Source organism: Grampus griseus (assembly GCF_964374135.1).
Source record: "Grampus griseus genome assembly, chromosome: 3".
Taxonomy (NCBI): domain Eukaryota; kingdom Metazoa; phylum Chordata; class Mammalia; order Artiodactyla; family Delphinidae; genus Grampus; species Grampus griseus.
Window position 1 is genome coordinate 40,184,289 of NC_139019.1, and position 22,974 is coordinate 40,207,262.

At 38.7% G+C, this 22,974-nt stretch overlaps 1 protein-coding gene across 5 annotated transcripts; it reads right to left on the minus strand.

The window, feature by feature from the left end:
* Positions 1–240: 240 nt before the first annotated feature.
* MOCS2 (molybdenum cofactor synthesis 2) lies at positions 241–22,787 on the minus strand. Of its 5 annotated transcripts, none has more exons than XR_014296550.1 (8): positions 22,728–22,787; positions 20,292–20,436; positions 17,234–17,361; positions 16,527–16,677; positions 15,533–15,656; positions 3,946–4,076; positions 842–3,537; positions 241–289 (listed from the first exon to the last, which is right to left on the minus strand). XR_014296550.1 is itself a non-coding variant. In XM_082651871.1 (7 exons), exons 2-7 carry the CDS (start codon positions 20,387–20,389, stop codon positions 3,459–3,461), a joined length of 711 nt encoding a protein of 236 aa, XP_082507997.1. In that variant the 5' UTR covers positions 20,390–20,436; positions 21,609–21,729; the 3' UTR covers positions 829–3,458. The 5 variants fall into 5 exon arrangements, 3 of the variants coding, with proteins under 3 accessions (XP_082507997.1, XP_082507996.1, XP_082507995.1); XR_014296551.1 differs by lacking the exon at positions 22,728–22,787 and adding an exon at positions 21,609–21,729; XM_082651871.1 differs by lacking the exons at positions 241–289; positions 22,728–22,787 and adding an exon at positions 21,609–21,729 and having other exon boundaries at positions 829–3,537.
* Positions 22,788–22,974: the final 187 nt, after the last annotated feature.

The window sequence follows — 22,974 nt, forward strand, 5'->3', positions numbered from 1 at the left end:
ATGCTGCTTATCCAAAGTTGCCACAGAGGATATTTTCAGTGATAATTTTGTTGATACACTAGGTAAAATTTGCTGTTGTCAGCCCACAGCTGCTTCCTTAGAGTCCCTTTCTTGAGATGATGTACTTATCAAAACATGCTTGATGACTGGTAGGGGCCTCCTGCAGAGGAAATCTCCATTTCACTGGGGGAGGGTTAGGGGCCTAAAGGACTTAGAGGCCAAAGCACAAACCTTGGTTTAAACTCTGTAACATCATTTATGGTAGAATCTTGTCTGCTGGAGGCCCCGCCTGGAAGAAGGAGGAAATTTTTCTCCTTTAGGATGCATAACTAACTGGCTGACCCTGACGGGCTGCGGGGGGACCTTGTGAATTTTTGAAAGATGAGTAATTTCTTTGGAATCCTTCCTCCTTCCACAATGAACCCCTCCCACCTCCTGATGCCCCCATATTCTCGATGCCTGCTGCTGCCCACCTTCCTCTCCAGGAGTCCGGAGTTTTCCACCCTCCTTGTCCAAATCTCCCACTCCCAGGGCAGCTGCTCTTCTCCAGGTGTGAGAAGGAAGTCATCTGTTTCACTTCCACACTTGCGTGAATTACTGTATAATCCCCTTAACTTCAGGGAGCTATTTTCATTTATTGCTAAATATGCAAGAAAAGCCCAAGTGAATTTCTAATTGTTGAGATTTCAGGCAGGGTAAACAAGGCAAAGTATAAACATCTCAGGAATTTGCAAGAAGTTACAAGGAGACATTAGAAACCACCAAATCAGCATGTGCACCTGCTGTGCTTGTCTGTTTCTGGAGAACTTACACTTCCAGAAGGACCTGGGAGTTTGCTCACCTGGTAGAGTCTCACGCCCCAATTCCTCAGAGTCTTATTTAGTCATCAGATCGGGATGAAGCCTGGTGACCTGTATTTTACAAGCATCCCGGTCCTATGATGTAAATGGGCCACTGTGAGGACCACCACCCATTTCTCCTTCTGCACCTTTTCTCTACTTCTGAGCCCACCTATCCTCTAGGAGGGACTGGGAGAAAAAGGGCAGTTATGTCAAAAAGTACATACCTAAAGCTTCAGACAAGTCACTTAGCCTCTGTAAACTTCAGTGTCCTTGTTATAAAATGGGGAGACTGGGGCGGAGCTCAGTAGCGACGCTTTTAACTTTAAAAACCTACTAACTATCTGGGTTTCTTATAACACAAATAGACAATCCTCCAAGAATCTGACACTGAAAAGAATTTGGAGGAAAACAGGTATTTTGCCCATGGGTGCCTGTGATGGCAGTGCAGGGCTGTCTGCACAATTACAGAATTTATTTTGCATCTGACAAAGGGGGGAAAAAAACACAATTAGAAATAAAACATCAGGGGTTTACAGCAAAAACAGCATGGTATTCTCTAGTTACATGTGCTAGAGCCCAATTCTTTTAACAGCTTGATTCAAACACTGTTTCATTCCAAGAAAAATTGTTTTAAAAAAAGAGTGGAGGGGAAACTGGTCATTAAGTTGATAAAGACTATTTAATAAACTGGGTAACTGCTGTATATATTTACTAGTTTTTTAATGTAATATACTGAGAACATTGGAAGTCATCCTTTTATTTTACTCTGCCTCCCCTTCCTTAGATGATAAACCCTAATCTGAGGTCACATACTCACAGGGAGCTTGCGAGCTCTGGCAAGCCTTGCCTTGGATGAGCCGCCTTGACGGCACTGTTTCCACGAAGGAGTTGGATTACTATAAACTAAAAAATTAGCCATTTGTCTCTGCACCATTGATCACACTGGGGCAGGGTTTCTCAGCCTGGGCACTACTGACATTTGGAGCCAGGTAATTCTTTCTTGCGGGGGGCCTGACCTGTGCATTGTGGGACGTTCAGCAACATCCCTGGCCTCTGGCTATGGCCTCTACCTACGAATACCAGACGCTCCCTCTCCCCCTCATCGTGGTGATCAAAAAGTGTCCCCAGACATTGGCTAACGCCTCCTGGAAGGCAAAAGCACCCCGACTGAGAACCACTGCACTAAGCAAGTGGCCTAAATATACAACTTCTGTTACCAGATCACAGATTTGAGGCAGAGGCTCTAGTGAGGAGTATTTCTCAAGCACTTTTAAGCAAAGGTTGAGTATTCATCCAAGAAATTAAAAAATTGAGAAAAATAGCTCTGTATTCCTATTCAGCCATACTTTTATTTTAAAAGTAAGTAGAATATGGGGCTTAAAAGATGTCATCTTTCAAAGTTTCCATTTCATAAATGGTGTATAGACAATATGTATAGAATGTGATAAGAATTGAGTTGCTTCATGCATGGCTGCCACACAAGCCTTACAAAATACTAAAGTAGAAACAGCCTGTGAAAAAATTGCATTGAGATTTGAATTTGTGCATTGTCCATTTTAGCAGCAAAATGAGAACTGGACAGATTCCTAGCTGGCTGTGCTATTTTTATAAAATAGTAAAAGTTATTAAATGTGAAAAAACTAAAACCATTTTATCATAATCACACAAGTGATTATACTACAAGTTATTATAGAAGGTATAATTTTATAATCTATTCTGATATACAGCTATAATGTAATATGACAGTCCCATAAATTAAGACATCATTAAGCAGAAAGCATTAAACAGGATTCCTCAAACTGAGCTCCCTGATCCATCATGAATACAATTTGCACACAGTAAATAATTATAGACACAGCTCTTAGGACTATGCCCTCATTAACGCATACTCATTTCAATCAATTCGAAAGACTAGACCTCTAGAGGTAAAAGGTATACATGGGGGTAAAGTTTGAAACAAAAATATTAACTATTTCTTTGAACCTTAAAGAATGAAAATGTAGCCATTATGTAAATATTAAAAAATGGTTTCATTCGTACCTGATTTATTTTGGCAGATAAAGTCAAAATGTAAATGTATATATTGCACAACTATGTTAAATTGTATTATTTTTTTAAAGACAAATTGTCTAGGATAGTTTCCTTCACACATAATGTATAAATCTTTGTTAAGTATATTTGCTTTTTTGATAAACTGGGTTTTGTCTTTTTTCTCTCCACCAAAAATATAAAAATGAATATGCATGTTTGTATATGAAGTTTCACAATTCGTTTGATTTTTGAGAAGCAAAAGATCAAATTGGAGCAGTAATCAACAAACTAGTTAAGAGCTTTTCTCCTATTAAAGTATAAGAATCAAACAGAAAAGTTATTATTTAATTGTAAACCCCTCTTTAAATACCACATTACTGAATACAATTAAAATCATTTTGAAAATAAAGCTATTTACTTTGGAATTTGAATTTTACGACTTAACGTATTTCACTGTATTTATCTTATGCACTCACTGTGCTTCAGAACACATTCAAGACTCAGTAGAAGAGTGAGGATGTATCTAACCTCTTCCGCCAGTAGCAGTGGCCACAAGGATGCTTTTGCAGGAACCTTAAACTGCCTTCATAGCTTAGAGACGAGGTGTAAAGGCTTGCTCCTCACAATGTGGTCGATGGGTAGGCAGCGCTGCATCACCTGGAGGCTGTTACAAAATGCAGATCTCAGCTGCCACACAGAACTGAATTCCAATTGGACGTTTAAGATCACCAGATGATTCATATTATGTTAAAGTTTGAGAAACACTACTCTAAAGCACAACTTACCTCTAGATATAAATATGTGCTTGGTATAGAAAAAAAAAATCGGTCAAACCGCTGCAGCCTATATGAGTAGTCACCTGCATAGTTTTTAAAAAAATTTTAATAGTGAGCTAGAGGGTTTATATCTGAAGGATTAAATATGCTGAGATGAACGTGCTGAAATTATAAAACAAGATACATATCAGGCTCGTAGACTGGCCCTCATTCTATAGCTGGCACATCAGTGCAAAGGTTGCTGGGTACGTGTCGCCTTTCACACCTATGCACAAACAAACACCTCCAATTCCTACCAGGTGAACTCCCACGTGCCTTCCTCAGTTTGGCCCATCTCAGTTCTGGTGAAGCACATCATGAGGGCAGCTGATTGCAGAACCACCACCAGTAAGCGTATCTGGTATGCTTCGTACATTAAAATACAACTCTGAAGAAAAAGAACATTCATTTTTCTTTGGATTGTCACAGAGTAGGTTAAAGACCTGTATCAAATCTACCATTCTGTCCCAAATCGGAAGTTTTATATTTATGTATTTTTAAAAAGTAATTCCTTTTATTCATTCTATATCATCTTTTAAAAACTACACAGAACATTTAAAAAAAATTCCTCATCCTATCATAATCCTTTAATATTTTAAATTAAGATACCAATTAAAGATTGGAAATAATCTTATTCAAAAGGAGGGACTGATTTTCATCTTAGGACCACTCCAACCTAACTAAAAGAAAAAGGCTACTAACTAAACTGAACTTCTTGATTCTGTGCAAAATGAAGGTAAAAAGCTAACTCAAGTTGTTCTTACTATAGCCCTAGCTCTACTGCCCTCTGCTGGGTGAGCTACCTAACTACACCACACAAATCATTACTGCCTTAAGAGAGCCCTTTACTACAGCTAGGTGCTCAGGAACTATGTAGGAGAGACATTGCAGGATGGGAGTGAGGAAGAGAGTGCAGAAGAAAAAGCTGCACCTATCCACTCATTCATCTAGCCAGATACTTTTACACATCTGTAAGCACTACAACTACACACACAATACTTAACACGGGCAGAACTTCTGAGCACTCTTGAGTGCATGTCATGGTTAGACACTGTGGTGATGGAGACAAAAAATCCCTGGCCTCAGGAAGCTGACAGTCTAGTGATGGAGATAAACGAACAGATGGAGTACATGAGGTAGTGGTTAAGTGCCACTGCAAGATATAAAGTAGAGCAAGGGAAGGGAACAGGAATCCAGTTTTAAATAGGGTAGTCAGAGAAGGCTCTCTGAGGAGGTGACACTTAATTAGGGAGGAAGTGAGGAAATAAAGTGAGGAAGCAGACTATAGGAATTCCTGGAGGAAGGGCATTCTAGACAAAGAGACTGGCAAGGACTCTTAGGGAGAATAAGCCTGCCACAAGGCACCATAGCAAAGCAGGGAGCCTGGTGCAAGAGAGGAGGTGAGAGGGGCAGGCAGGAGCCCAATCATGTAGGCTGTAGGTCATGGTGAGAACACTGAAGTTCTAGGATGTGATTACCGATCAGAAGGTTCAAGTAGGATGATGAAGTGACCTAAGTGGGAGAAGGAAGGGGGACTGTCACCAGGCCACAGCAACAGTCCAAGAGAAATGGAGTGGTGGCTTGGATGACAAATGTAGCAGCGGAAAAAAGAAATGAGTGGATTCAAAAGATATCCAGGAATTGTTTTCTAATTCTCCAGTAGGTTCATTCAGGGATCTAAGATCAAGATTCAAACTTCTGGCTCCTTAATCACTATTTCTCAAAACATGCTGAGAATACAGTGGCTCAACATCATATCTAAAGGACAAAAATATCCACAAAATCCCAAAACACTTCATTTGTTGACCATCTGCTATTACTTTCATTCAAAGATAAAATTCTTTAAATTTTGCTACCTGTTAAAAAACTTGAAACACAAGTAATCTGAGTTTCCTACTTCTTGGGTGAATTTACATAGGCTGTCATACAAAGCCACAGTTCCAAAGTGACTTTAAACATTACAATCCACTTAAAGGCCGATTTTTTTAGGTTACTATTCTAATTAGTGAAGCAACTAAGTTACAGGTATAAAAAGGCTGTGTCAAAGTGATGCTAGCCCCTTATTACCTCACCACCAATTAACACTGCCACACCTAAGAAACTGGGGATCAAAGACCCTATTTAAATCCAGTGCAATGCGCTAAAAACTGTCAGAGATGTTCCATCCCAGTTTTAGCATGCCCCAGATTAACTCCTTAACCTCTGTAATGGAGACTTAAAAGCATAATAGTCTGTGTTCCTGACTTAGAACAAAACCTACTCAAAATTAAGACATGATTCTTTAATAAAACATGCATAGAGAATACTTTATGTTCTTTAAATATTTAATTACCATCAATAAAGATCCTCTAAATATTTGAGTAGAAAAATCCTGAAATCCACATATACCTCATACAGACATATATGACATAATAAACAACATATGAACAACATGGGTGCAAAATCCCAGGAGTATCTGGTGGCCCAGTAATCTCATGATACTGTGCTTTCACACAGAATGTAACTGACTGTCGTCCAACCACCAGCCCCTTTTCTCAAACAGGAGCAGGACAAAGTTTGGTGGGAGGGAGGCAGGCAATGGATTCAGAAAGGGTAAGGTTGAGACCAGGCAGACAACCCCATCTCAGTAAAGGAACAGTTGGTGGAGGATTTGTCAGCCTTCCCACGATTCTTCTGGTCCAATGTCTGAATAGGTGAAGGAATAAACACCAAATAAGCAGGAGATTCCTAGTGTCCATAAGGCTGTTCCATAGGTCCCAGCCAAAGACAGGATGCAGGATCTTCCCCATGGTATCTAAAATTGGCAGACAAAGACCACTGGTGGGTGCCTGGCACAGAACAGGCATTCAGTATTTGTTGAATAAATGAATTCCTTAGGTAAAAAATGCTTCACTAGATGTAACTAGTGATGTTACTGAAAAAAAAATCTTTGGGTGTGAAAGTATAAGTCTTTGTTCCCAAAATGCATAATGAAAATTTTATGATGATGTCAACTGCCCAAAATTATGCCAATATATTATTACTTTAAAAACTATATGGAGGTCAGATCAAGATGCCAAAGTAGGAGGACATGGAGCTCACCTCCCCTGACAAACATATCAAAATACATCTACATGTGGAACAATTCACACAGAAAACCAACTGGAAACTTGGCAAAAGAACTCCTATACAACTGAAATGGCAAGAAAGATTTCCACATAACTGGGTAGGATGGAAAAGAAGCATAAAGTTGGGGCCTCCGCCCGTGGAAGGGATCTGAAAGGAAGATAAGGTCCGCACAGGTGAACCCTCCTCCTGGGGTGCGAGCAGGCTGAGCCACAGACTGGGCATCCCAGTCCCGGGGTCCTGCCTGGTTGGTTGCTGGGAAAACTGTTGGGGCAGACAGAAGGGCTGGAGAAGCCTAAACTCTGTTCTTGAGGAGTGCACGCGTGCTGGCTTGCCAACAATCAGGGTGGAGAGGGCCTTGCACCGGTGGCTGCCGCCTCGCTGCACTCCCCAGTCCAAGCAGGGTGAACACCCTGGGCCCTGCTCACTCCACATCACATCTTGGCACAAGAGCTCAGCCAGCCGGACCCTGGGAAAATATTCATTCTTGCTATGCAGAGACAGTCCGGGGGTCCAGGGGTGATCCAGGTGGGGCAGCAACGGCCACTGTAAGCACATGCACAGGCAGTGCCACTGGAGCACGCTGCAGTCAGTCTCCCGCCCGAGCAAGCACCCTGGCCCCACCCACTCCACAACCTGGCACTGGATCTGGGGCAGACAGGTCCTGGGAAGACTGCCACTGAGGCAGCCCAGACCTCTGGTGGCAGAACAGCCACCTCAATTCCTGCAGCCACACGCCCCAACCTCCAGCCCCAGCTTAGCAAACGCTCCGGCCCCACCCACTCCAAGCCACAGCCCTGCACTAGATCTGGGACAAACACAATGGGGGAAGAGACGGAACCTTGGGCTGTGTGTGAGCAGAGCCACAGACACCTACACAGACACCACCTCAGTCCTCTCACTTGCTTCAGCACTCCCCTCCTCTGGGGCAGAGCACACACTCAAGGGGAAGGGAGCCTGATTGAGCCTGACCCTCAGAGCTTCTATTCCAGCAACTGGGGGTCAGACTCCACCCTTATCAGTGTGGTGATGGCCACAGGGCAGAGAGGAAGTCCTGCCTCACACCCTGCACAGGCTTTAGATCCTCCGACACCAACCACACCCCCTATCAACGTGATAGTGGCCAGCACACTCTGAGGGAAGACGTGGCTGGCGTCCATATCAAAACCAGCCCCTACACCCAAGACTTTGGACACACACAGTCTACACAGGGGTGCTCCCACATAAAAACACCCCTTCAAGACCAAAATAGATAACTTTCTCCTAAGTTCATAGAGACAGAGAAAGTTAAGTAAAATGAAAAGGCAGGGGAAGTAGCACCAATTAAAAGAGAGGAATTCCCTGAAAGAATAAATAATGAAACAGAGTTCATCAGTCTACCAGACCCTGAGTCTAAAAAGTTGGTAATAAAAATAATAACTGAATTAAGACAGATTATTGCTATAAACACAGAACACATTAAGAAGGAACTAGAAACCCTAAAGATGAACCAATCAAAAATAGATAATTCAATTTCGTAGATGAAAAACAATCCAGAAGCAATGAATAGACAACTAAATGACACAGGAGAACGAATAAGTGATCTGGAAGATGGAATAATGGAAATCACCCAATCAGAACAGCAGACAGAATGAAAAATTTAAAAACATGAAAGCACCATATGAGATCTATGGGATAATATAGAACAGGCCAACCTACACATAACAGGGGTTCCAGAAGGAGAAAAAAGAGAGAAGGGGACCAAAAATGTACTTAAAGAAATTATGGCTGAAAAATTCCCAAACCTGAAGAAGGAAACAGATATCCAGGTACCAGAAGCATGGAGGTTCCCAAACAAGATGAACCCAAAGAGACCCACACCAAGACATGTCATAGTTAAAATGGCAAAAGTTAAAGATAAAGAGAGGATTCTAAAGGTAATGAGAGAAAAACAGAGTCAGTTACGAGGGAACCCCCCCCCCCAACATCATAAGCTGATTTCTCTGCAGAAACTTTGCAGACCAGAAGGGAGTGGCATGACATATACAAATTCCTGAAAGGGTAAAACCTGCAACCTGTGATACTCTATCCGACAAGACTATCACTTAGAATAGAAGGAGAAACAGAGAATTTCTCAGACAAGCAAAAACTAAAAAAATTCAGCAATACTAAACCTACACTATAAAAAATACTGAAGGGTCTTCTCTAAATGGAAAAAAAGAATCTATAGGAAAGGGAAAATACCAATAGGAAAGGCAAATATAAAGTAAGGATTGAAGATCACTTAAATAAATCAGTACATAGATTAAAAAACAAACAGAAAATGTAAAAGCGATTATAACTACTATTTTACGTCTTTATGCTTATTCTTTTACTGCTTATATAGTTCTTACTCCCCTCCTCCACATTTTGTGATCAAAATCACAAAATGTGGAGGAGGGGAGTAAAAAATGTAGATCTTTTAGAATGTGTTTGGACTTGAATAACTTAGTTTAAAGCAAGTAGATATAGTTATGGATCAACATACATGAACCCCATGGTAACCACAAATCAAAAACATACAACAGATTCACAAAAAAGCAAAAAGAAAGGAACTCAAGCATACTACAAAAGAAACTCACCAAACCACAAAATGAAAAAGAATAAAGTAGAACTGGAAAACAAGGAATAAAATGGCAATAAGTATATACATATCAATAATTACCTTAAATGTCAATGGACTAAATGCTCTAATCAAAAGACATAGAGTGGCTATTGTATAAAAGAACGAGAAACTGCAATATGCTGCCTAAAAGAGACTCACTTCAGGGCAAAAGACATACCAGACTGAAAGTGAAAGGATGGAAAAAGATATTTCATACAAATGGAAATGACAAGAAGCTGGGGGTAGCAATACTCATATCAGACAAAATAGACTTTAAAACAAAGGCCAGGGGCTTCCCTGGTGGCGCAGTGGTTGGGAATCTACCTGCCAATGCAGGGGACATGGGTTCGAGCCCTGGTCCGGGAAGATCCCACATGCCGCGGAGCAACTAAGCCCGCGCACCACAACTACTAAGCCTGCGCTCTAGAGCCCACGAGCCACAACCACTGAAGCCCGTGCGCCTAGAACCTGTGCTCTGCAACAAGAGAAGCCACTGCAATGAGAAGCCTGCTCGCTGCAACAAGAGAAAGCCCGCCCACAGCAACAAAGATCCAATGCACCCAAAAATAAATAAAATAAATAAATTTTTTAAAAAATCAAACAAACAAAGGCCATAAGAAAAGACAAAGGAGGGTATTATATAATAATAAAGGGATCAATACAAGAAAAGGATATTACACTTGTTAACATATACACACCCAATACAGGAGCACCTAACTATATAAAGCAAATACTAACAGACATAAAGGGAGCAATTGACAGGAACACAGTAACAGTAGGAGACTTTAACAGCCCACTGACATCAAAGGACTGATCATCCAGACAGAAAATCAATAAGGCAACAGAGGTCCTAAATGACACAAACGACCTGCTGGACTTAACTGATATGTATAGGACACTACATCCAAAAAAAAAAGCAGAAAACACATTCTTTTTAAGCATGCATGGAATGTTCTCTTGGCTGGACCACATACTAGGACACAAAACAGCCTTGAAAAATTTAAGGCGGTAGAAATTATATCAAGCATCTTTTATGAACATAATGGTATAAAACTAGAAATGAGCTACAGAAAGAAAAACGAGAAAAACACAAAGATATGGAGACTAAACAACATGCTTTTAAAAAAAACAGTGAGTCAATGACGAAATCAGAGAAGAAGTAAGAAAATACCTGAAGACAAACAACAATGAAAACAACCTTACAAGATTTATGGGATACAGTAAAAGCAGTTCTAAGAGGGAAGTTCATAGTGATACAAGCCTTCCTCGAGAAACAAGGAAAATCTCAAATAAATACTTATCACCTAAAAGAATTAGAAGAAAAACAAACAAAGCTCAAAGTCAACATAAGGAAGGAAATAATAAAGATCAGAGAGGGAATAAATAAAATAGAGATCAAAAACAATAGAAAAGATCAATAAAACCAAGAGCTGGTTTTTTTTTAAAGATAAACAAAAGTGACAAACCTCTAGGCAGGCTCACCAGGAAGAAATGAGAGAGGACTCAAACAAACAAAATAATAAATGAAAGAGGAGAAGTAACAACTGATACCACAGAAATACAAAAAAAAAAAAAAATCATTCAAAGCAATCTACAGATTTAGTGCGATCCCTATCAAAATACCCATGACATTTTTCACAGAATTAGAACAAAAAAACCCTAAAATTTATAAGGAACCACAAAAGACCCAGAACTGCTAAACCAATCCTGAGAAAAAAGAACAAAGCTGGAGGTATAACCCTTCCAGACTTCAGACTATACTACAAAGCTACAGTACTCAAAACAGCATGGTATTGGCACAAATACACACAAATAGATCAATGGAACAAAATAGAGAGCGCAGAAAGAAACCCACACACCTATGGTCAGTTAATCCACAACAAAGGAGACAAGAATGTACAATAGAGAAAAGACAATCTCTTCAACAAGTGTTGCAAAAGCTGGACAGCTATATGTAAAACAATGAAATTAGAATATTCCCTCACACCATATACAAAAATAAACTCAAAATGGTTTAAAGACCTAAATATACGACATGACACCATAAAACTCCTAAAAGAAAACATAGGCAAAATATTTTTTGACATAAGTCTCAGCAATTATTTTCTTAGGTCTCCCAAGGCAAAAGAAATAAAAATAAACAAATGGGACCTAATGAAAGTTAAAAGCTCTTGCACAACAAAGGAAACCATCAACAAAATGAAAACCTACGTAATGAGAGAAAATATTTGCAATGATGCAACTGACAAGGTGTTAATATCAAAAGTATATTTATAAACAGCTCATATAATATCGAAAAAACAAATGACCCAATCAAAAATTGGGCAGAAGACCCAAATAGACACTTTTCGAAAGAAGACATACAGATGACTAACAAGCACATGAAACACCATTAATTATTAAAGAAATGCAAATCAAAACCACAATGAGGTATCACCTCACTGAGTTATCACAGTCAGAATGGCTATCATCGAACAGTCTACAAGTAATAAATACTGGAGAGGATGTGGAGAAAGAGGAACGCTTGAACACTGTTGGTGGTAATGTAAACTGGTGCAGCCACTATGGAAAACAATATGGAGGTTCCTTAAAAAACTAAAAATAGAAGTACCACATGATTGAGCAATTCCACTCCTGGGTATATATCCAGAAAACATGAAAACTCTAATTCGAAAAGATACATGCACCACAATGTTCACAGCAGCACTATTTATTACATAATAGCCAAGACAGGGAAGCAACCCAACAGATGACTGGCTTAAGAAGATGTGACATATATACACATACGCATACAATGGAATATTACTCACCACACACAAAAAACAAAATCACCATTTGCAGCAACATGGATGGATTTATGGAATCTTATGCTTAGTGAAATAAGTCAGACAGAGAAAGACAAATGCTATATGATATCACTTATATATGGAATCTAAAAAAATAACACAAATGAATCTATATACAAAACAGAAACACTCACAGACATAGAAAACAAACTTATGTTTACCAAAGGGGAGAGGATGAAGGGGAAGGACAGATTACGAGTATGGGATTAACAGATATGAACTACTATACATAAAACAGATAAGAAACAAGGATTTACTGTACAGCATAGGGAATTATACCAAAATCTTGTCATAACCTATAATGGAATATATTATGCAAAAACCCCCAAATCACTATGCTGTACACATAAAACTAACAAAATATTATAAGTCAATACTTCAATTAAAAAAAAAAGAACTATATGGAACTTATATACTAAGATCTACCAAGATAGTATATAGGTCGACCAAGCAAAAACTGGACCATTATTTAGTATAAAGATTTTGCAGAAAACATAACTTTATTAATGATAATGTTGCTTAAGCTAAAAAAAACTATCTGAAAATACTTTACCAAATAATCATATAATTTCCCCTTTTAATTGGTTGTGGGTACAATTTTATAACTAACATTATAACACAAAGCACCCTTGCTGCTAGTCTGCTTTGTTTTACAATTTTATGCTAATTTATATATTGATACAATACTAATAACTAATAAAATATAAGTATTATGGTAAGATTATTGATTCTGAAATACTAGAAAGCTTCATATGATGAATCTTAGGTATTATCACTGAATTTTTAAAAACAGGATATTGCTTTTTAACTTTTAAAATCATGTTTATTTAGCTTATTTTAAAAATATATAAATTCTAAAAATATATCATACCAAGAGTAACCGATAAGGACTTTTTACACCTTCCAGTTCTGCCTACATTCCCAAAACGCATCCCTGACACCAATGATATCACTGGGCATAGGGGGTTGGGGGCAGCCTCTGAGACAGTCACTGAGGAGGGGCCACACCTCAATGTGAGTCAAGTTACAGTTAGAGCTTAGTCATAGAATAATATGTCTACCACAGGCATCTTTCCTTAAATTTAAATTATTCTTCCATTTTTTCCCTAAAGCCTTTCTTTCCTCTATCTCTAGTTCCTGAATAAGCCCTCATCCTGAACACTCATTTATTTATTTTTTTCTCTCTTGTTCCACTGGTGTAACATAAGAGTTTATGTTCAGTAAACTATCTTCTGGAGAAGAAAAATCAAAACATGATCAAAGAATTTACCAAGTTCAAATTCTAAGACTCTAAAAACCTAAGTGGTTTAATCATCGGTTGCCCAAAAGCATTCTTTGTTTCTTTTCCAAGATGATGATGATTCTTCATACATTTCCTAAAAAGCAGAACGATAATAACAATTTAAAGGAGAGCATTTTAATAAATGCAAATATATCTGAATAAATCAGGCAAATGAACATCACAACTATTTATATCTGCTCCTCTTTTAACAATCCAATGGCCATTTGCATAAGGCATTAACAGCAAACAAAGGAATAAACGTGCTCCCTACACTCAAGGACTCAGTCAAGTAGGAGAAACGACAGATAAGAAGCCTTAACAAGACAAGGGGCAAACACAGAAAGGAATAAACAATTAATTCCACTTGGGATCATGACAGGAGACAGCCTGGGCAAGGTTATGTACGGAAGATGGAAGGTCTTTCAACACTTTTTTCTTTCCAGACACACCTACTACTTCCACATTTCTAAATATGCGTTTCCAAAGGCCAAAGGGGTATTTCCATTAGCTTTGAAATTAACAGACCACCCCAAAGGTTCCTAAACAGGTCTGAGCTGCGTGCTGTTGGCAAACACCCTGTAAGTGCGTGCCCTACCCACCTGCCCATCCCTTGCCTGTATCACAGATGATCTCAAAGCACAGGCTGAAACCAGAACCAGACTAGAATTCAGATAATTTTTGGACAGAAGGGGAATAAGAATATATCACTTTCTCTTCTCACTCTCTAGTCAGGTTCTATTTCTGCAGGGGTAGAAATCCAAATTCAATTATCCTCTGAACACCTGTACACCCTCCCACCCTCTACACACAGAGAAGTAAATAGAAAGCCCAGCCAGTTCTTGAAGCACCACAATGAGTATACCCCCAACTCCTACCCACTCCCTTATTTGGGGGGCCTACCGTCTCATCTACTTTGTCAGCTGGCTGTCCATTCTTTGCTCCAAGGCAAAGAATCTCTTCCAGCCAGGCTCACAATTCATTCTGGAATACTTTTCCTACCTTGCTCTCTCCAGGGTCTCATGGTCTATCAAAATTGTGGCAGCCTTGTTCACAGCAAAGCAACCAGATATCTGAGCTTCACTAAGACAGATTCCTTTCACATATCCTATCCTCTAATCCCTAAGTATCCCCTTATAACAATGGGTTTCAGTTTTTATCCAGAAAATATGGTCACTAAATTTCACAGGTGCTGGTTCAGAGTCCAATTTGCTCATCTCACCACTGGTCCTTCACTCTGGCCTTCTGCTGTACTGGGCAGTGAATCCATTCCTCAGCTTTGCTATCAGCCACAATGTTGTGGGCAATTTGAGGCTCTTAAGTGTAATTACACATTTCTGAGAATACAGAGTGATCCCACTGTTGAGGTTACTACACCAAGGGAGAAATCAGGGAGCTGGGCCTTTTCCTATCTTCAGAATGCTCTATTTAAGCAGGGACTTGTTTGCTTTTATTGATGGGTTTGATGTATGGATGGAAAACAAGCTAGAATTTCCTACTTAGGTTTTTTAAGTCCACTTACTATGCATTTTCTCCAAGGAGGGAATATATCCCACTTTTCTTTTCGTAAAATGAAGGAGTTCTAGGAGAAGGCTCTTTTGCCTTGAGAAGTCTCTATTTTAGCCAGTGACTACATAGCCATGCATTATTCCTGCTCTCCAAAGGAAAGACCCTCTAACTCAAGGGAATTCTAATATAAGGGATAATACTTCATATATGAACCACTGGAACGTTCTAGACTAGGAATTCTAACTGTTACCACTTGTTGAGGTCTTCTCCAGGCCATGCATTCTTTGGGGCACATATTTTTCATGCTTAATAAACCCTGGAAAGGAGATTATTACATAAACATCCTATTTCCTAGAAAAAGAAAACAAGATTCTATAAAGTCAGGGAAGTACATACTCTGTATGTACTCTTCTTCCTTGTTCTTTAAAAATTCCTGAGAAAAATCATGTCCAAAGACAAAATTAGATATTTTCCTAACTTACCTTTTTCCATATGGGCACCTTGGCTTTTAAAGTATCAATGGCATAGCTCACAGCTTCGAGGGATGCAGTCCTATGGGCTGAGGACACAGCAATGATAATGCTTGCTTCTGACACTGGAACTAAGCTTTAACAAAATGAAGGAAAAAATTCATCATCTCCTCTGAAGCTACATGTTAAGAAATCTACTAGACATGTGAAAAAAAATAAAAATTCCAGTGAAGCATTCCTAGAACTAAATATCCAGTTCTGTTTTACCTGAACATCCCATTTAGTTAGAAAACAGTAATTCATCCCAGTTGCATTTAGCAGGAAGTACCAAGCTTGTGACTAATCTGTAAGCATGTATCCACTAAATTTATCGAATGGGCAACAAGATGAAAAGTACCTCACTGATTCAACAAATATCTCATCAAACAAACAAGGCACAGTGCCAGGTAATGCCTAGAAATACAAACTAATCGCATGATGAGTATAAGGTAGAATTTAAAGTATTAAATAGCAATGAATAGTAAATAACAGAATTGATAACATTAATAAAATTATAGTTACCAATAACTAATAGATGATAGATTTAGTCCCATTGCTGGGTTCTTTTCAAAGCCTGGAACTCCACTCTTCTTAGTGATACAAAACAGCAAACTAATCTAATGACCTTAAAAGGCTTTTACATCAAAACAATCTCAGACTGTCATATAAACAGGGTACAGACTACAAAACAGTTCTGAAAAGGTCTCATGGCCTTGAACACACATCAGCACAGGCTGTTGGGCACAGGGCCAAAGAATCTTGCACATTTGGACTTTGTTACAGCATCAGCCATTCTCCAAATGTTACAATGTAACAAGCAGCCTTAAAGGCACTGTCTGCCAGAATGATAAACAAACCTCCCTCTCAGGGTAACACAGGATGCCAATGAAGGATTCCAGAATCAGAATTAGTACAAAGGCGGAAAACGACTACACTTAAACTTTTAAACTGATAAAGGAAATCATACCCAAGCCGATGGAACACTGCTATGTGTTTGACTGGCCATTTCTGTCTAATGTCACTACAAAGTTTTCTGACTTCATTTTCTGCCATTGGTAGATATGCTTCATACTCTAAGCTAATGACTTTTTTCCCTTCGAAGTTATTCCTTGTAGTTCCTAAAATTAAAAACAAAATTACAAAATAAGCTTTCTTCCTACAGTAGAAAAAGCACACTAATAGAATAAAAAAGGATTATTTTTGAATAGACAAGTAGCATACCAATTTGTATAAAAATTACTTTGAAATTTTCTAAACACAAAAACTTGATTAGAAAATCAAGATAATCATCACAAAGATGAGGAAATAAAATGACACTGATTAGCCAGGTTTACTGAAAACATTCAAATGACAAACCAGTATATATGCCCTCTGTAACAATTAGAATTTGACCCTTAAAAGGAAAATATTATGTTCCCAGGATTACCAGAATTCTCTCTGCTAATAATGACTTTTAGTCTACTTTTTTTTTTTTTTTCGCCTTTAACATATGTTAATTTGAAGATTACTAACACAAAACAAGAACTAAAAAAATTTCTACTCACCACCATGGGTAATCTTGGCTAACTGCTCCGTATCTTAAAATCCTCTTACTATTAACACTGAACATGAGAAACACCTGCTAATTTCTACTGTCCTGTATAGTCAATAGATGCTATGAAAATTACAACTCACCTACAAATAGGGATATTGCACCACAGAATGGAGAAATCACCAGCTGTGAGACTTCATCTACTGAAAGTTGCTCAGATGTGAATTTTATTATATCTTTTGATTTCTCTTCAACTTCATTTATATCTTTCCTGGAAATAAAATATTACCAAACCTTAACATTGGTACTAGAGTAAAAACACCCAACTTATAGGCTATGTTTCAATTTATATATGTTTTCTACATTAGATGCGTTAGGAGGCATGATTTGATCTGAATGATAAAAATAAGCAAGTGTAAAGTTCGAGCAAAACTCAGTAATTTTACAAATATCCCTAACGAATCAAGCATGATATAAAAAGGAACTTACCATTAACATGATCACTTAAAATGAAATCTATTTCATTTGCCAACACATTCCAAACTCTGGAATTGCTAGTCTTATCTCCTGCATCCACACACACATCACCTCTAACCACTGGATTACCAAGCACCACACTCAGAACTGCCTTTTTCTTTACCCAAAAAAGGAGGGCAAGCAGAATGATGACTCCACAGGAACTGGGTTCATTTCATAATCAGGCACAACCTCAGTTAAGTAACTGAGGAAATAAAGGAATTGACTGCACGCCTATTCACCAGATGCTGTAGAAGTCCTTTGCCATGCACTTCTCATTTCATTCATCAAGCGTTTATTTCGTACTCACTAAGGGTCAGAGACTAAGCCCACACACTGGATACAGACCAGGGAACAAAAGACCTGGCTCCGTGCTCAGGCACTTACGCTAGAGGAGGAACAAAGCAATAAATAGGAATTACAAATAGGGATAACTTATGGAAACAAACAGCGTTCTAAGACAGAGCATGGGGGCTGGGGAAGGTGTGTTTAAGATAAGAGGACCATGCTACTGAAAAAAAACCATTCAGATGCTACTGGATTCCAAGATGCTTCAACCTCCTGTACATGTCACCTGAGCTTCTTCCAATTCATCTTGCAATACGATATAGGTAACCCAAGCATCGTCTATGAACTTCAGACCACACTGAGTTCCCACAACTTGATTCTACAATAACATAGATTCTAAAACTGCATGTTACAAACCCTGTCAAACACACTCAAATCATACACAATGTTGCTGAGTATCTTCCTAGTCTTCCCAAAGAACAGCTCTAACCATCACACACAAACACACACCTATGGCAGCCCATTGTTTTCTGAATAAATTACAAAATCAAAAACAATAGTATTTTTCTATATCATGGTGGTGATATGGTGACCACAGTTTCCAAATAAAACTGAGATACATATCTAATGGAGAATTCTATTATTTCCAAATAATAGGACTAAGAAAATCCAATCTCTATCAATGCCAGGCAGTTGGCTTTACAATATTTATTCTTCACTTCTGAGGCACTACCCTCCAGAAGAGTGGGGAAGAAATGGGTGAAAAAAATAAATAAGCATCCTTGGCTTGTTCTTTTCTTTAATAAAACCAAAGTTTTGTCATCCAATATGATATTTACTTGATTTTGGAGAAAAACACTATCAAATTAAGGAAGTTTTCTTTCATTCCTAACTTATAAGGGTTTTCAATTAGGGATGATTATTAATTTCTACATTATTTATTTCTCAGTTGACAAATTAAGCCTCATTCTGTCTGCCTCTCCAGACCATACTAAGAAATGTTCCTCAGTGTGAAGGAGCCTTAAAAAACTAAAAACAGAACTACCATACAACCCAGCAATCCCACTACTGGGCATATACCCTGAGAAAACCATAATTCAAAAAGAGTCATGCACCACAATGTTCATTGCAGCTCTATTTACAATAGCCAGGACATGGAAGCAACCTAAGTGTCCATCATTGGATGAATGGATAAAGAAGATATGGTACATATATACAATGGAATATTACTCAGCCATAGGAAAAAAAACGAAATTGAGTTATTTGGAGTGAGGTGGATGGACCTAGAGTCTATCATACAGAGGGAAGTCAGTCAGAAAGAGAAAAACAAATACCATATGCTAAAACATATATATGGAATCTAAAAAAAAAAAAAAAAAAAGGTTCTGAAGAACCTAAGGGCAGGACAGGAAAAAGACGCAGACATACACAATGGACTTGAGGACACGGGGAGGGGGAAGGGTAAGCTGGGACAAAGTGAGAGAGTGGCACGGACATATATACACTACCAAATGTAAAATAGATAGTTAGTGGGAAGCAGCCACATAGCACAGGGAGATCAGCTCGGTGCTTTGTGACCACATAGTGGGGTGGGGTAGGGAGGGTGGGAGGGAGACGCAAGAGGGAGGGGATATGGGAATATATGTATACGTAGAGCTGATTCACTTTGTTATAAAGCAGAAACTAACACAACATTGTAAAGCAATTATACTCCAATAAAGATGTTAAAAAAATAAATAAAAATAATAATGGGTTAAATTTAAAAAAACAGAAATGTTCTTACACATTATCCTACTCAGGCATGGCTTACTTTATTTGGAAAGATGGAAAGATGACATGGGTCCTAGAGCCACTAGCAATAATAAAGCTGTTTTTTATACCTGGAAAATGGTAAGCGTTTTTCAGGAAGAGTGATCTTTTTACTTTCCAGCTATGCAATTTTTCTACATTTCTCTGTGCCCAGGAGAGCTATTATCCAGTATTAACAAGCATATTTGTGGAAAACTACACAGAGTCCAATAATAATCTGAGTTCAAATGTTGGCTCTGCCACTTATTAGCTATGTGATCTTGGACAAGTTTCTTAACTTCTCCCTCCTGCAAAATAGGAGTATTAAAACTCCAGTGTCTAGCGCTGTGCCCGACACAAAATCTCAATAAACCATGTTAAATCAATAAAATGAACAAATCAAGATGACATTAAACTGCTTACAACACAACTGATGCAGAGATGATAGGTATTTATAAGTCCATCTGCACCAATAAAGAGTTGCTGCTTTACCAAGAGTTGGTACAGACAGCCTGACAAAGAGTATACAGTTAAAGGAAACCATATATAAGTTATTATCTGTATGATCCTTCTCCACGAGACTGGCTAAGAAAAACCTATCTCACATACCCAGGTGGCTCAAAAGCACTATCCTCCACTAATGGGGGGGATAATGGCAATTTCGTCTCCTGATTGAAGGATGAGGAGTTGATCTCCAAGCTCGACATATTCTTGACGAACAGCAAATATCACCTGATTTCTGATGTCAGCCAATCTGAAGGGAAAAAAGTATAATTAGATGTATCAATGCTGTTAGACTCCAAATCTCCTCAGCTAGCTGCAATCAAAATTACATAAATATTACTTTATGAAGCATCATCTGCAAAATCACTAATTAAACTCATATTTTGCAGAGAAAGGATATATCCACTGAAGAACATACTTATTCACCACAAAGAATGCAGTAAACTGCTAACAACTCTTTACTGGATGTTGGGTGTCTTGGGGAATTAAAGAAACAAACAAAAAAACACTAGACTGGAGACAACATTCAGACCAGGTCAAAAAAAAAAAAAGGACAATTTCTTAATCAGTACATGCCCTCCCCAGGAGCTTTCCATCTAAGCATACAAGTATACTAAGTATACCCTGAAAGGTTCCAAAACACCAGGTGCCTCTCAGTAGGTATAACGTTAAAGGGAAAGTAGGAAGAGGCCCCACTACGTTTCATTGATTATCAGAGCATTTTAAGAACTTAAAAAGATATGAAATCAAGAAGGAATAATTTTCTTTATGAACATACATTGTGGGCTGTCTTTTACACAGCACTAAGACTTCCAAGTTAAACATTCACACAATTTAAGTGACACTACTAATATACCTTGAACACGTTCAAACAGGCCACTTTTATATTTTGTTTCAAAAAAGGCTCAGTGAGGTACGAACAACAGCAGTAAAATGATACATTTTCGAGAACCAGAAAAAAAATCAAATATTGTAAAAACTCAAATTCAGCAGCAGCTGTTTGTTATCTTTCATTTTTCTTTCAATCTTAAAAATTTCTATTTTGAGTTCTCTAAAGAAGGGGCAGGACATCAAAGTTTAAAGCACACACTTTTAACAGAATACGTAACAGTTTCATTTAATGTTACAAAAATGCAGAATCTACATTTTCAGTATTTTGTAAATTATAAAAGCAAATATAATCATGTCCCTTTGGGAGTATCACAGCTCACTGTGCATTTTAAGTAAAATATCTTTAACCTTTATTAAGGAATTTTGCATTTTTAAATACTAGAACTTAAGTTTTCAGGAAAAAATACAACTAATGATCCTTTGGACATTAAACATGGAAATCTAAGTTAACTTTTTACTTTTATCATTTACTCACACATTTTTAAATATTAAAAAGTGTTAATCATATACATTCTGCAAATTTTTAACTACCCAGGATGGCGCATTTCTATCTCATTCCACAGCTGCAATGCTTTTATTTCTTGTGGCACAGAAATGGTCTCTGAGCGAACTCCTGTTATTTCAGCACTTTCTGCAAAATACAACACTTCCACCTGAAAAGAAAGGATATGTTTTTAACAATAACAACCCATAGTCCTTTTCTTACTGTCCATGCTGGGTTTTGTTTTTCAAATATATTACTTTAATCAAAGACACTTTTTATAAATCAGAAAAAATTTAAAGTGCCCATAAAAATTTCAGCATACCTACAAGCTCAAATTTTGAAAAATTTTTATGTTTTAAGTACAAGTCAGACTAATTTCCAGATGCTTTTTAGTTTTATAAATGTTATGTGTGCCACAACTAAAATCCTAACAATATCTTCTTAGAAACCATGAGGTTGGCCTTTAACTGACATAAAATTATAGCACCTTTTATACTTCAGCAGTGAACAAATGTCTGAGTCAAGAGATGAATTACACAAATAAATGACCAAATAAATGAAAGACACGTCCTTCACGGTTGTCGTATGACCTTTGATTCCAGTCTACATTACATTGAACCCAGCTGTCCAGGATTAAGTTATGCAACATACAAACCCTGATATTTACAAAAGCAGATGAGTCTGAAAAACAGGATAAACTTCTATTTCCTAGGACAAACCTATGCAGACAGCCTGGTATCTAAGCGATCCGACCAAGTAAAATAACCCACCTGTGAATGAAAGCAAATCATTCTCTACGAAATAATCAGAGGTCTGCAAATAATCAAGGTTCGCAAATGCACAGATGGAGCACATTTCATCAAAGAATGCTTAGTTAAGGGCATTTCTTTCTATATTGAAAACTTGTCTTAGAAACGAACAATCTGAGAAGCAAGGGCAAATATCAAGGGTGATTTAGAAACCAGCTGGTCTTCCAGGCCGTCACCTGCAGAACAAGCGTTCGCGTTATGGACTTGACTTTCGCTGGGGAGACCAGAGCAAAGCCTCCGAAGTCGGGAGGGCCTACCGCGGCGGTGGCGGTCGCCGGGGTCTGGCCGAGCAGGACCGGGTCTGTGGAGGGAAAAGGCGAGGACAGACACAAGCCCAGAGGGCTTCCCCATTCTTACCTGGCACCGCGGCACCATCCCGCCAGCGAACCCTAGCCGGGTATCCCGGCGCGGAAGCCGAGGCGTCTGATCGACGCAGCGCGCAGGCGCAACCTGCCTGCCACCGCCCCCCCGCCCCGCCCACAAAGAGCATGCGCAGAGCTAGCTCCTCCCCGCTGTTCTCCCCGCTTCGTTTGCTAAGCAGGCTCCTAGAACTTGGTGTTCACTCGCGGAGATGGGTCGCGGTGGCGGGCGAGAGCTGTAGGTG

Excerpts from the sequence above, each read along its gene's own strand:
- MOCS2 (XM_082651871.1), bottom strand. The coding sequence starts at position 20,389 with ATGTCGAGCTTGGAGATCAACTCCTCATCCTTCAATCAGGAGACGAAA. Across the intron at positions 4,077-15,532 it reads AGGTGCCCATATGGAAAAAG|AGTTGTATTTTAATGTACGA; the intron begins GTAAGTTAGGAA and ends CTTTTTCTTCAG. Across the intron at positions 3,538-3,945 it reads GGCACGTGGGAGTTCACCTG|CCTCCAGGTGATGCAGCGCT; the intron begins GTAGGAATTGGA and ends ATTTTGTAACAG.